The sequence below is a fragment of the Bufo gargarizans genome, unplaced genomic scaffold (assembly GCF_014858855.1).
Source record: "Bufo gargarizans isolate SCDJY-AF-19 unplaced genomic scaffold, ASM1485885v1 original_scaffold_1866_pilon, whole genome shotgun sequence".
Classification (NCBI taxonomy): domain Eukaryota; kingdom Metazoa; phylum Chordata; class Amphibia; order Anura; family Bufonidae; genus Bufo; species Bufo gargarizans.
The window spans coordinates 150,991-166,649 of NW_025334550.1; the positions used below are offsets into that span (position 1 = coordinate 150,991).

General features: G+C 45.5%; 1 protein-coding gene across 1 annotated transcript; it reads right to left on the reverse strand.

The window, feature by feature from the left end:
• Positions 1-230: 230 nt before the first annotated feature.
• On the reverse strand, positions 231-13,782 carry LOC122923747. The gene is made up of 3 exons (XM_044274598.1): positions 13,525-13,782; positions 2,213-2,485; positions 231-441 (listed from the first exon to the last, which is right to left on the reverse strand). The coding sequence occupies exons 1-3, from the start codon at positions 13,712-13,714 to the stop codon at positions 266-268; spliced, it is 639 nt and encodes a 212-aa protein (XP_044130533.1). The 5' UTR covers positions 13,715-13,782; the 3' UTR covers positions 231-265.
• Positions 13,783-15,659: the final 1,877 nt, after the last annotated feature.

A 15,659-nucleotide genomic window follows, 5' to 3' on the forward strand; every position in this document is an offset into this window, starting at 1 on the left:
ATGTATATGCCTCATAATACAACACTACCTGCTGCTGCTGTCATGAAAAAACGTATTTATGTGTAGGCCTTATACTACACTATTTAGATGTACTTACTGCTGTTGTCTGTCCGAACCCTGCTGACTTTCAACGTGGACTAAAGGCTCCTTTACTGATAAGTCTGCAGTTAAAATTATACAAAAACATAACCTTATAGAAAAAAAAAAGTATGGAATCAATATAACTTAAGAAAACTTTTTTAATAACAAAAAAATTAGAATAAAATTAAGGGAACTTTTGCAGTTCTTCCTGCAGGCTTGCGAGCTCCTTCAGGTCCTCCCCATATTGGCATTCAAATTCCTGCAGCATTCTTTGGGATTTTTGAATGAGGGCTCTTAATTGCCTGATTTTCCCATGCCTCTTTTGCATTAGAGCAATTTTAGCAGAAATTTTCTTGATTACTGTTATGAAAACACAAGAGATAAATATATCAATTAACAATAAGTCATTTATTGAATTGTGTGTAGTATGTAGTTAAGTGCAGAGAATTTGAGTGTCATTTTTAAAGTATACCATAATAAATGTAGTTCTATATTAGATTATTTAGTGACATTTTAGTAGTTTTAAAGAAAATTTGTTGTGTTATATAATGTTAGTTTATGTAGATTAAAGAGTTATTGTGCATGTCTGTTGTTTGATATTACTGTGGTTTTGGTTGTCCCATTATTATTGTTAATTTTATGATCTTCATCACCTGCTATATAATTGTAGGGTGCAGTGTTTCATGACTTTCAAAATTGCTCCGTACTATTAACCGTGGTCTAATAGCCGATCTACTAGTCCAGAGCAGCTAGCCAATTATATAAAATAAGGCCTTTTCAGGTATTTGTCAAACACCTGCTGTCTAGATCTCTCCTATTGGACGTATTTCAAAGACATAAGCATTGCTGCTACGTAGCTGAAGGGGGGGGGGGGGGTAAGTAGGTGTCATGTGGAGGTGACAAATGCTAAAAAAGACTGTACGACAGCACCTGTTGCCTTAGAGGTGAAGCAGGGGACACCAGTGTTTTGTTCCCCTGCAAGCGCTGATATTGACTGTTACAACTCTACAGCCAATTAAATAAATTCACATATGTGGTGGTGTTCAGGTGAATTATATGCTAAAAGTGGAACTGCACTGGGGTGCATTTAGTCCTGTAACCACTTATTTAATAAAAAAAAATGTGTGTAAATTCATTATTATTTTTTTTGTCAATTTGAACGGTTTTTTCTAGAAGACAATCGTTGGCTCATTATGTAAAATTGCGGATTGATCTAATTGCTTAGCATATTCATTGAGGGGTGTAGTTTGCCTAATTAAATAACTTTTTTTTGTTTTCAACTCTAGGGTCACATAAGGGCGTCTTCTCTTAACATGCGACATAGCTTCCAATTACCATTAATTTAAATCCTTTAGCCTAAAGCCATATTGTGCTCCTTGCAGTCGGAAGCCTGCTGTGCGACCAAAGTTAAGGGTTTTGTGCACAACTGTTTGTAAATATACATATTGTTTGTAATACGTTTAAGATTTTTTTATGATTTAAACACTACAATGTTTTCAAATAAAATAGTTCGTAATTTATAATTTGTTCAAATTATTTGAATTTTTTTTAACATTTTAATAGATTACCGTTGGACAATTAAATCGTTAACAGACTTTATAGGATAAATTTGGATTAAATAGAGGGTGTGTGGTTTCTGAAATGGGGTTATTTATTTGTCGCTGACACTATGTAGGCCTCAAAAAGTGACTGCATAACCAAACTGTTATTGTTAATTATATTTCTGTTAATAAATTATATAAACATGATATAGGCATATGGCGATTGTAAACTTATACATTTATTTAATCTCTATTAATCTATATTGTAGTATCATTTGAAATTTTTATTTTGATTATATCATTTTATTTCTAATATTTTTTTAGATTAGTTACTTCGTTAACAAAGATGCCATTAAAATTTTGACTATGTTTTACCACTGTCATGAAGTACAATGTGTAACGATAAGATAGAACTATGCCCGTGAACAGTAAACTCGTTTTAAAGTTATTAGCACAAACATAGATACCGTTTAACATTTAAGAAAAATGTTTAATTAGCGTTAAAGTAGAAATGGGCATTGGGTACTGAGGGTTAATGTTTCTAAATATGTGATGTATACATAATTACAATGATGTGTGCACATATTTACCCTCCTGGTGCGGGGTGGTAACCAGCGCCTGATCCTCTTCCTCAGGAGCTGGGGTGGTGGTATCCTCCTCAGCAGGAGCTGGGCCAGACGTTTTTGGCCCTTGAGAGGGTCCGGGCTCGTCAGACACCTCCACAACAATCCCCACATCAGGTGGGTTGGTGGCACCTCGAGGACTGTGGGAGGGGCCCGCCTGCTCATCCTCCTCTGTGGAGACCTCCACTACATCCAAATCCGCCGTGGTTAGACGGCGGCGGACCGTTGGCGCTGGAAGCCCTGAAATCACACAACATTTGGATTTAGGCTCAATTTAAACGTCCGGAATGTCTTTTTCATATCCACCCACACAAAAAAAAAAAAAAAAAAAGGACACCGGCAATGTGCGTGACGCATTTAAGACCGCACGTCAATGTCAATAATATAATATGACTATTCTTGGCCTCAATTGAGGACAATAATACAAGGATTATTAATAAATATCATCAGAAATACAGCAAAAAGTATTTGTTAGAAGGTGTAAATATTATATTTAATGTTCATGTTATAAGATCGGATTGTATTGCGATTGTATGTGGGGTCTGATCAATCGGATATTGGCCAGCTGAGCTGATATGTACCTGTCTAGGGTACTTATTACAACAATGATGAATATCTAATCAGACATCATAAAAGACGAAGTTATATTTAGTGCAAAAAGAACTGAAATGTGGACCCAGAAGTGCGGGTCCGCTTTTCTGGAGACGGGACGCACATCGTGCGGCCCCCTTAGAGATGAATGGGTCCTCAAGTCAGTTCAGAAAAATAAATTATGAAATTGAGCACTTGTGAATCGGGTCTTGGCTGTCATTCACGTAGCGGATGTCACGCACGGCATCTGCTCGTGTGAAACAGCCCTAATACAGATTGATGATTGCTGTTTATCTAGATATACACACACACACATACACTACGTGCAGAATTATTAGGTAAATGAGTATTTTGACCACATCATCCTCTTTCTGCATGTTGTCTTACTCCAAGCTGTATAGGCTCGAAAGCCTACTACCAATGAAGCATATTAGGTGATGTGCATCTCTGTAATGAGAAGGGGTGTGGTCTAATGACATCAACACCCTATATCAGGTGTGCATAATTATTAGGCAACTTCCTTTCCTTTGGCAAAATGGGTCAAAAGAAGGACTTGACAGGCTCAGAAAAGTCAAAAATAGTGAGATATCTTGCAGAGGGATGCAGCACTCTTAAAATTGCAAAGCTTCTGAAGCGTGATCATCGAACAATCAAGCGTTTCATTCAAAATAGTCAACAGGGTCGCAAGAAGCGTGTGGAAAAACCAAGGCGCAAAATAACTGCCCATGAACTGAGAAAAGTCAAGCGTGCAGCTGCCAAGATGCCACTTGCCACCAGTCTGGCAATATTTCAGAGCTGCAACATCACTGGAGTGCCCAAAAGCACAAGGTGTGCAATACTCAGAGACATGGCCAAGGTAAGAAAGACTGAAAGACGACCACCACTGAACGAGACACACAAGCTGAAACGTCAAGACTGGGCCAAGAAATATCTCAAGACTGATTTTTCTAAGGTTTTATGGACTGATGAAATGAGAGTGAGTCTTGATGGGCCAGATGGATGGGCCCGTGGCTGGATTGGTAAAGGGCAGAGAGCTCCAGTCCGACTCAGACGCCAGCAAGGTGGAGGTGGAGTACTGGTTTGGGCTGGTATCATCAAAGATGAGCTTGTGGGGCCTTTTCGGGTTGAGGATGGAGTCAAGCTCAACTCCCAGTCCCACTGCCAGTTTCTGGAAGACACCTTCTTCAAGCAGTGGTACAGGAAGAAGTCTGCATCCTTCAAGAAAAACATGATTTTCATGCCGGACAATGCTCCATCACACGCGTCCAAATACTCCACAGCGTGGCTGGCAAGAAAGGGTATAAAAGAAGAAAATCTAATGACATGGCCTCCTTGTTCACCTGATCTGAACCCCATTGAGAACCTGTGGTCCATCATCAAATGTGAGATTTACAAGGAGGGAAAACAGTACACCTCTCTGAACAGTGTCTGGAAGGCTCTGGTTGCTGCTGCACGCAATGTTGATGGTGAACAGATCAAAACACTGACAGAATCCATGGATGGCGGCTTCTGAGTGTCCTTGCAAAGAAAGGTGGCTATTAGAGTTGAGCGAACACCTGGATGTTCGGGTTCGAGAAGTTCGGCCGAACATCCCGGAAATGTTCGGGTTCGGGATCCGAACCCGATCCGAACTTCGTCCCGAACCCGAACCCCATTGAAGTCAATGGGGACCCGAACTTTTCGGCACTAAAACGGCTGTAAAACAGCCCAGGAAAGGGCTAGAGGGCTGCAAAAGGCAGCAACATGTAGGTAAATCCCCTGCAAACAAATGTGGATAGGGAAATTAATTAAAATAAAAATTAAATAAATAAAAATTAACCAAAATCAATTGGAGAGAGGTTCCATAGCAGAGAATCTGGCTTCCCGTCACCCACCACTGGAACAGTCCATTCTCAGATATTTAGGCCCCGGCACCCAGGCAGAGGAGAGAGGTCCCGTAACAGACAATCTGGCTTCATGTCAGCAGAGAATCAGTCTTCATGTCATAGCAGAGAATCAGGCTTCACGTCACCCACCACTGTAAGAGTCCATTTTCATAAATTTAGGCCCAGCACCCAGGCAGAGGAGAGAGGTCCCGTAACAGACAATCTGGCTTCATGTCAGCAGAGAATCAGTCTGCATGTCATAGCAGAGAATGAGGCTTCACGTCACCCACCACTGCAACAGTCCATTTTCATAAATTTAGGCCCAGCACCCAGGCAGAGGAGAGAGGTCCCGTAACAGAGGATCTGGCTTCATGTCAGCAGAGAATCAGTCTGCATGTCATAGCAGAGAATCAGGCTTCACGTCAGCCACCACTGCAACAGTCCATTGTCATAAATTCAGGCCCAGCACCCAGGCAGAGGAGAGAGGTCCCGTAACAGACAATCTGGCTTCATGTCAGCAGAGAATCAGTCTGCATGTCATAGCAGAGAATGAGGCTTCACGTCACCCACCACTGCAACAGTCCATTTTCATAAATTTAGGCCCAGCACCCAGGCAGAGGAGAGAGGTCCCGTAACAGAGGATCTGGCTTCATGTCAGCAGAGAATCAGTCTGCATGTCATAGCAGAGAATCAGGCTTCACGTCAGCCACCACTGCAACAGTCCATTGTCATAAATTTAGGCCCAGCACCCAGGCAGAGGAGAGAGGTCCCGTAACAGACAATCTGGCTTCATGTCAGCAGAGAATTAGTCTGCATGTCATAGCAGAGAATCAGGCTTCACGTCAGCCACCACTGCAACAGTCCATTGTCATAAATTCAGGCCCAGCACCCAGGCAGAGGAGAGAGGTCCCGTAACAGACAATCTGGCTTCATGTCAGCAGAGAATCAGTCTGCATGTCATAGCAGAGAATGAGGCTTCACGTCACCCACCACTGCAACAGTCCATTTTCATAAATTTAGGCCCAGCACCCAGGCAGAGGAGAGAGGTCCCGTAACAGAGGATCTGGCTTCATGTCAGCAGAGAATCAGTCTGCATGTCATAGCAGAGAATCAGGCTTCACGTCAGCCACCACTGCAACAGTCCATTGTCATAAATTCAGGCCCAGCACCCAGGCAGAGGAGAGAGGTCCCGTAACAGACAATCTGGCTTCATGTCAGCAGAGAATCAGTCTGCATGTCATAGCAGAGAATGAGGCTTCACGTCACCCACCACTGCAACAGTCCATTTTCATAAATTTAGGCCCAGCACCCAGGCAGAGGAGAGAGGTCCCGTAACAGAGGATCTGGCTTCATGTCAGCAGAGAATCAGTCTGCATGTCATAGCAGAGAATCAGGCTTCACGTCAGCCACCACTGCAACAGTCCATTGTCATAAATTCAGGCCCAGCACCCAGGCAGAGGAGAGAGGTCCCGTAACAGACAATCTGGCTTCATGTCAGCAGAGAATCAGTCTGCATGTCATAGCAGAGAATGAGGCTTCACGTCACCCACCACTGCAACAGTCCATTTTCATAAATTTAGGCCCAGCACCCAGGCAGAGGAGAGAGGTCCCGTAACAGAGGATCTGGCTTCATGTCAGCAGAGAATCAGTCTGCATGTCATAGCAGAGAATCAGGCTTCACGTCAGCCACCACTGCAACAGTCCATTGTCATAAATTCAGGCCCAGCACCCAGGCAGAGGAGAGAGGTCCCGTAACAGACAATCTGGCTTCATGTCACCAGAGAATCAGTCTGCATGTCATAGCAGAGAATGAGGCTTCACGTCAGCCACCACTGCAACAATCCATTGGCATATATTTAGGCCTAGCACACAGGCAGAGGAGAGGTTCATTCAACTTTGGGTAGCCTTGCAATATAATGGTAAAATGAAAATAAAAATAGGATTGAATGAGGAAGTGCCCTGGAGTCCAATAATATATGGTTATGGGGAGGTAGTTAATGTCTAATCTGGACAAGGGACGGACAGGTCCTGTGGGATCCATGCCTGGTTCATTTTTATGAACGTCAGCTTGTCCACATTGGCTGTAGACAGGCGGCTGCGTTTGTCTGTAATGACGCCCCCTGCCGTGCTGAATACACGTTCAGACAAAACGCTGGCTGCCGGGCAGGCCAGCACCTCCAAGGCATAAAAGGCTAGCTCTGGCCACGTGGACAATTTAGAGACCCAGAAGTTGAATGGGGCCGAACCATCAGTCAGTACGTGGAGGGGTGTGCACACGTACTGTTCCACCATGTTAGTGAAATGTTGCCTCCTGCTAACACGTTGCGTATCAGGTGGTGGTGCAGTTAGCTGTGGCGTGTTGACAAAAGTTTTCCACATCTCTGCCATGCTAACCCTGCCCTCAGAGGAGCTGGCCGTGACACAGCTGCCTTGGCGACCTCTTGCTCCTCCTCTGCCTTGGCCTTGGGCTTCCACTTGTTCCCCTGTGACATTTGGGAATGCTCTCAGTAGCGCGTCTACCAACGTGCGCTTGTACTCGCGCATCTTCCTATCACGCTCCAGTGCAGGAAGTAAGGTGGGCACATTGTCTTTGTAGCGTGGATCCAGCAGGGTGGCAACCCAGTAGTCCGCACAGGTTAAAATGTGGGCAACTCTGCTGTCGTTGCGCAGGCACTGCAGCATGTAGTCGCTCATGTGTGCCAGGCTGCCCAGGGGTAAGGACAAGCTGTCCTCTGTGGGAGGCGTATCGTCATCGTCCTGCCTTTCCCCCCAGCCACGCACCAGTGATGGACCCGAGCTGCGTTGGGTGCCACCCCGCTGTGACCATGCTTCATCCTCATCCTCCTCCACCTCCTCCTCATCCTCGTCCTCCTCGTCCTCCAGTAGTGGGCCCTGGCTGGCCACATTTGTACCTGGCCTCTGCTGTTGCCAAAAACCTCCCTCTGAGTCACTTCGAAGAGACTGGCCTGAAAGTGCTAAAAATGACCCCTCTTCCTCCTCCTCCTCCTCCTCCTCCTGGGCCACCTCCTCTTCCATCATCGCCCTAAGTGTTTTCTCAAGGAGACATAGAAGTGGTATTGTAACGCTGATAACGGTGTCATCGCCACTGGCCATGTTGGTGGAGTACTCGAAACAGCGCAACAGGGCACACAGGTCTCGCATGGAGGCCCAGTCATTGGTGGTGAAGTGGTGCTGTTCTGTAGTGCGACTGACCCGTGCGTGCTGCAGCTGAAACTCCACTATGGCCTGCTGCTGCTCGCACAGTCTGTCCAGCATGTGCAAGGTGGAGTTCCACCTGGTGGGCACGTCGCATATGAGGCGGTGAGCGGGAAGGCCGAAGTTACGCTGCAGCGCAGACAGGCGAGCAGCGGCAGGATGTGAACGCCGGAAGCGCGAACAGACGGCCCGCACTTTATGCAGCAGCTCTGACATGTCGGGGTAGTTGTGAATGAACTTCTGCACCACCAAATTCAGCACATGCGCCAAGCAAGGGATGTGCGTCAAATTGGCTAGTCCCAGAGCTGCAACGAGATTTCGCCCATTATCACACACCACCAGGCCGGGCTTGAGGCTCACCGGCAGCAACCACTCGTCGGTCTGTTGTTCAATACCCCGCCACAACTCCTGTGCGGTGTGGGGCCTGTCCCCCAAACATATGAGTTTCAGAATGGCCTGCTGACGTTTACCCCGGGCTGTGCTGAAGTTGGTGGTGAAGGTGTGTGGCTGACTGGATGAGCAGGTGGAAGAAGAGGAGGAGGAAGCCGAGAAGGAGGAGGTGGCAACAGGAGGCAAAGAATGTTGCCCTGCGATCCTTGGCGGCGGAAGGACGTGCGCCAAACAGCTCTCCGCCTGGGGCCCAGCTGCCACTACATTTACCCAGTGTGCAGTTAGGGAGATATAGCGTCCCTGGCCGTGCTTACTGGTCCACGTATCTGTGGTTAGGTGGACCTTGCTACAGATGGCGTTGCGCAGTGCACACTTGATTTTATCGGATACTTGGTTGTGCAGGGAAGGCACGGCTCTCTTGGAGAAGTAGTGCCGGCTGGGAACAACATACTGTGGGACAGCAAGCGACATGAGCTGTTTGAAGCTGTCTGTGTCCACCAGCCTAAATGACAGCATTTCATAGGCCAGTAGTTTAGAAATGCTGGCATTCAGGGCCAGGGATCGAGGGTGGCTAGGTGGGAATTTACGCTTTCTATCAAATGTTTGTGAGATGGAGAGCTGAACGCTGGCGTGTGACATGGTTGAGACGCTTGGTGACGGAGGTGGTGGTGGTGGTGTTGGTGGTACATCCCCTGTTTGCTGGGCGGCAGGTGCCAACGTTCCTCCAGAGGCGGAGGAAGAGGCCGAGGCGGCAGCAGCAGAATAGGCCGAGGCGGCAGCAGCAGAAGAGGTAGCAGGGGGAGCCTGAGTGACTTCCTTGGTTTTAAGGTGTTTACTCCACTGCAGTTCATGCTTTGCATGCAGGTGCCTGGTCATGCAGGTTGTGCTCAGGTTCAGAACGTTAATGCCTCGCTTCAGGCTCTGATGGCACAGCGTGCAAACCACTCGGGTCTTGTCGTCAGCACATTGTTTGAAGAAGTGCCATGCCAGGGAACTCCTTGAAGCTGCCTTTGGGGTGCTCGGTCCCAGATGGCGGCGGGCAGTAGCAGGCGGAGTCTCTTGGCGGCGGGTGTTCTGCTTTTGCCCACTGCTCCCTCTTTTGCTACGCTGTTGGCTCGGTCTCACCACTGCCTCTTCCTCCGAACTGTGAAAGTCAGTGGCACGACCTTCATTCCATGTGGGGTCTAGGACCTCATCGTCCCCTGCATCGTCTTCCACCCAGTCTTGATCCCTGACCTCCTGTTCAGTCTGCACACTGCAGAAAGACGCAGCAGTTGGCACCTGTGTTTCGTCATCATCAGAGACATGCTGAGGTGGTATTCCCATGTCCTCATCATCAGGAAACATAAGTGGTTGTGCGTCAGTGCATTCTATGTCTTTCACCGCTGGGGAAGGGCTAGGTGGATGCCCTTGGGAAACCCTGCCAGCGGAGTCTTCAAACAGCATAAGAGACTGCTGCATAACTTGAGGCTGAGACAGTTTCCCTGGTATGCATGGGGGTGATGTGACAGACTGATGGGGTTGGTTTTTAGGCGCCATCTGTGCGCTTTCTGCAGAAGACTGGGTGGGAGATAATGTGAACGTGCTGGATCCACTGTCGGCCACCCAATTGACTAATGCCTGTACCTGCTCAGGCCTTACCATCCTTAGAACGGCATTGGGCCCCACCATATATCGCTGTAAATTCTGGCGGCTACTGGGACCTGAGGTAGTTGGTACACTAGGACGTGTGGATGTGGCAGAACGGCCACGTCCTCTCCCAGCACCAGAGGGTCCACTAACACCACCACGACCATGTCCACGTCCGCGTCCCTTACTAGATGTTTTTCTCATTGTTATGGTTCACCACAACAACAAATATATTATTTGGCCCAATGTATTGTATTCAAATTCAGCGGGATATAAATTTGAGGCCTAGTATTTAGGCGCTGGGTGACCGGTATGGATTTAGTGACAGAATTAGACTTGGAAATGCACAGAAGCGTGTGTGTGAAGTTATTCTGAATGACCCTATGTGCACCTTGAATATTATATACCCTTTTTGGGATAGATTTCAAATAGCTCTGATATAGCAGGAACCACTAAATTATGAAATTGCTAAATTGGGAATTGTATTTCAACCCAGAACAAAAAATGTGCTTTGACGGACACTAAATATCTTGCCCAGCAACAACAGTACAGCGGTAACGAGAGATTTAGCAGGATATAAATTTGAGGCCTAGTATTTAGGCGCTGGGTGACAGGTATGGGTTTAGTGACAGAATTAGACTTGAAAATACACAGTAGCGGGTGTGTGTGAAGTTATTCTGAATGACCCAATGTGCACCTTGAATATTATATACCCTTTTAGGGATAGATTTCAAATAGCTCTGATATAGCAGAAACCACTAAATTATGAAATTGCTAAATTGGGAATTGTACTTCAACCCAGAACAAAAAATGTGCTTTGACGGACACTAAATATCTTTCCAAGCAACAACAGTACAGTGGTAACGAGAGATTTAGCAGGATATAAATTTGAGGCCTAGTATTTAGGCGCTGGGTGACAGGTATGGGTTTAGTGACAGAATTAGACTTGGAAATACACAGTAGCGGGTGTGTGTGAAGTTATTCTGAATGACCCAATGTGCACCTTGAATATTATATACCCTTTTAGGGATAGATTTCAAATAGCTCTGATATAGCAGAAACCACTAAATTATGAAATTGCTAAATTGGGAATTGTACTTCAACCCAGAACAAAAAATGTGCTTTGACGGACACTAAATAACTTTCCCAGCTACAACAGGACAGCGGTAACGAGAGATTTAGCAGGATATAAATTTGAGGCCTAGTATTTAGGCGCTGGGTGACAGGTATGGGTTTAGTGACAGAATTAGACTTGAAAATACACAGTAGCGGGTGTGTGTGAAGTTATTCTGAATGACCCAATGTGCACCTTGAATATTATATACCCTTTTAGGGATAGATTTCAAATAGCTCTGATATAGCAGAAACCACTAAATTATGAAATTGCTAAATTGGGAATTGTACTTCAACCCAGAACAAAAAATGTGCTTTGACGGACACTAAATAACTTTCCCAGCTACAACAGGACAGCGGTAACGAGAGATTTAGCGGGATATAAATTTGAGGCCTAGTATTTAGGCGCTGGGTGACCGGTATGGATTTAGTGACAGAATTAGACTGGGATATGGCCAAAAAATAACCACACTATTGCTGGTTAAATGCACTTGGTGACGGGCGCAGCTTGCCCCTGATGTAGTATATGGCCAAAAAATGAACAGACTATTGCTGGTTAAATGCACTTGGTGTCACAGCTTGACCAACCACACTACTGAGGGTTAAATGCACTTGGTGACGGGCGCAGCTTGCCCCTGATGTAGTATATGGCCAAAAAATAAACAGACTATTGCTGGTTAAATGCACTTGGTGTGACAGCTTCACCCTGATGTAGGCTTTAGCCAAAAAACAACCACACCATTGAGGGTTAAATGCACTTGGTGACAGGCGCAGCTTGCCCCTGATTTTGTATATGGCCAAAAAATGAACAGACTATTGCTGGTTAAATGCACTTGGTGTGACAGCTTCACCCTGATGTAGGCTTTAGCCAAAAAACAACCACACCATTGAGGGTTAAATGCACTTGGTGACAGGCGCAGCTTGCCCCTGATTTTGTATATGGCCAAAAAATGAACAGACTATTGCTGGTTAAATGCACTTGGTGTGACAGCTTCACCCTGATGTAGGCTTTAGCCAAAAAACAACCACACCATTGAGGGTTAAATGCACTTGGTGACAGGCGCAGCTTGCCCCTGATTTTGTATATGGCCAAAAAATGAACAGACTATTGCTGGTTAAATGCACTTGGTGTGACAGCTTCACCCTGATGTAGGCTTTAGCCAAAAAACAACCACACCATTGAGGGTTAAATGCACTTGGTGACAGGCGCAGCTTGCCCCTGATTTTGTATATGGCCAAAAAATGAACAGACTATTGCTGGTTAAATGCACTTGGTGTGACAGCTTCACCCTGATGTAGGCTTTAGCCAAAAAACAACCACACCATTGAGGGTTAAATGCACTTGGTCGCAGCTTGTGCTGGCGCACCACAAGACACAAAATGGCCGCCGATCACCCCAGAAAAATGTGACTGACAAACGGTCTGGGCAGCCTAAAAACAGTGAGCAATTGAGGATCAGCAGCTCAATGATCCACAGCTGCAGATCGATCAGTTAATCAAGTCCTTTGGAGGAGTTAATCTGCCTAATCTCGCCCTACTGTCGCAGCCGCAACCTCTCCCTACGCTAATCAGAGCAGAGTGACGGGCGGCGCTATGTGACTCCAGCTTAAATAGAGGCTGGGTCACATGGTGCTCTGGCCAATCACAGCCATGCCAATAGTAGGCATGGCTGTGATGGCCTCTTGGGGCAAGTAGTATGACGCTTGTTGATTGGCTGCTTTGCAGCCTTTCAAAAAGCGCCAAGAAAGCGTCACAAAAGCGCCAAGAAAGCGACGAACACCGAACCCGAACCCGGACTTTTACGAAAATGTCCGGGTTCGGGTCCGTGTCACGGACACCCCAAAATTCGGTACGAACCCGAACTATACAGTTCGAGTTCGCTCATCCCTAGTGGCTATATTGGTCACTGATTTGTTTTTGTTTTGTTTTTGAATGTCAGAAATGTATATTTGTGAATGTTGAGATGTTATATTGGTTTCACTGGTAAAAATAAATAATTGAAATGGGTATATATTTGTTTTTTGTTAAGTTGCCTAATAATTATGCACAGTAATAGTCACCTGCACACACAGATATCCCCCTAAAATAGCTAAAACTAAAAGCAAACTAAAAACTACTTCCAAAAATATTCAGCTTTGATATTAATGAGTTTTTGGGGTTCATTGAGAACATGGTTGTTGTTCAATAATAAAATTAATCCTCAAAAATACAACTTGCCTAATAATTCTGCACTCCCTGTATATTTATTATTATGTGTGTGTGTGTGTGTGCAAAGTACAAAATCAGCCGGTTACATCATACATCACTACCGCACTGTGTGGATAAATATATATATATATATATATATATATATATATATATATACACTCACAGCGAGATAGAGATATATGAGGTAAAGGGATGATTTGCTATGTTTCACAACAGGTAAAAATAAGTAATAATTTGTAACGGGTGATAAAAAAAAAAAAAAAGTACCAGGGCAGACTCTCTGACTGTGCTCTTTGACCCAGTCCGGGTGCCTCCTTTTCAGGTCAGACCATTTTTTTACAATTTGAATTTCGTCGTGGGTCCGCCCAAATTTTTTTTGTAAGGCCTTGACGACCCCCACGACAATCGCCCTCTTCTCGGCCTGCTTCCGGGTCCGGTCATAACCCTTCTTCAACATGCGCTGCAGGATAAAGATGCAAACATGTATTACAAAATTTAGGAAATACAAGGATTATTAATAAATATCATCCAAAACACGGCAAAAAGTATTTGTTAGAAGGTGGAAATATTATATTTAATGTTCACGTTATAAGATCGGATTGTATTGCGATTAAATGTGGGTGGGGTCTGAGCAATGTGATATTGGCCAGCTGAGCTGATATGTACCTGTCTAGTGAAGCGACGGTACGATATGGGGTGCACCCTGGGTAACGCTAAATGAACCAGCAAATAATGGCAGGAAGAAATTTGTAATTTTTCTCCAGACCAATAAGACATGAGGCCAGATTTATCATTAGCTCAAGTCAGAATAATGGAGTGAAAAAGTCGCAAGAAAATGAGCAAACGCTAAAACTGCGCACAAATTTGCGAGTTTCTCCTGCTCTGCACTATGCTCGCCAGTTTTATGAAAGTGGACGTGTTTTCTTATGTAGATGAATCTCTAGACACATTTACTATTGGAACAATTTAAAAAGTTGCAAAAAAAAAAATAAAATGCGCTAGTTCACTCCAGTGAGGACCATGCTTATCTTAGGGCTCTTTCACATCTGCGTTCTTTTCTTCCGGCATAGAGTTCCGCCGTCGGGGCTCTATGCCGGAAGAATACTGATCAGGATTTTCCTAATGCATTCTGAATGGACAGTCCGTCCTTCAGGATGCATCAGGATGTCTTCCGTTCCGGAACGGAACGTTTTTTGGCCGCAGCAAATAGCGCAGCATGCTGCGCTTTTTGCTCCGGCCAAAAATCCTGAAGACTTGCTGCAAGGCCGGATCCAGAATGAATGCCCATTGAAAGGCATTGATCCGGATCCTGCCTTAAGCTAAACGTCGTTTTGGCGCATTGCCGGACCCGGCGTTTAGCTTTTTCTCAATGGTTACCATGGCTGCCGGGACGCTAAAGTCCTGGCAGCCATGGTAAAGTGTAGCGGGGAGCGGGGGAGCAGTATACTTACCATCCGTACGGCTCCCGGGGCGCTCCAGAGTGACGTCAGGGCGCCCCAGGCGCATGGATGACGTGATCGCATGGGGCGCTCTGACGTCATTCTGGAGCGCCCGGGGAGCCGTACGGACTGTAAGTATACCGCTCCCCCGCTCCCCGCTACTACTATGGCAACCAGGACTTTAATAGCGTCCGGGCTGCCATAGTAACACTGAAAGCATTTTGAAGACGGATCCGTCTTCAAATGCTTTCAGTACACTTGCGTTTTTCCGGATCCGGCGTGTAATTGCGGCAAGTGGAGTACACGCCGGATCCAGACAACGCAAGTGTGAAAGAGGCCTTATGAGAGTTTTTAATAGAACATGCGACTTTTTCGTAAGGACGTGCAAACTTTGTAAAGCTGCTTACTGACGGATAAACTGCTACCGTAAAAAGGGATGATCATAAATCTGGCACTATGTGTTTGTGTGTGGTATGCAGTGTGTGGCAGGAAAATGTATATGCAATGTGCATGATATTTCTTTGCTGTCCATACATACATACATACTTCTTACAAAGTGCTGTGATGTCAAAACAATACTTATTACAATAATGATGATTATCTAATCAGACATGATTAAAAATAAAGTTATATTTAGTGCGCGTATATATGCGCATAACTGCGCATGCGCGAATATGTAAACATACTATTGCTTAATAATTACTATACTATACAGATATGGTGCGAACATGCATTCAAAATGTTATGACATGAAGTGTTGTACTTACGGTTAGCAGCAGTTCATCCTCTTCGTCATGGAATCTTGTGCCCACCATTTTCTCTTGTGAGGAGTTGAAGATTCACTTTTAAAATGGAGTTGACGTACTCGCGATAAACCACGCCTATGATGCGCGCGCTGGTGCGCGCGCAGGTGCGCGCGCACAATCTCAACACACTGACTTAGGTGGTGTATGTAGCGAATAA

Excerpts from the sequence above, each read along its gene's own strand:
- LOC122923747 (XM_044274598.1), bottom strand. The coding sequence starts at position 13,714 with ATGTTGAAGAAGGGTTATGACCGGACCCGGAAGCAGGCCGAGAAGAGG. Across the intron at positions 2,486-13,524 it reads CAGTCAGAGAGTCTGCCCTG|GGCTTCCAGCGCCAACGGTC; the intron begins GTACTTTTTTTT and ends GTGTGATTTCAG. Across the intron at positions 442-2,212 it reads TACCACCCCGCACCAGGAGG|TAATCAAGAAAATTTCTGCT; the intron begins GTAAATATGTGC and ends TTTTCATAACAG.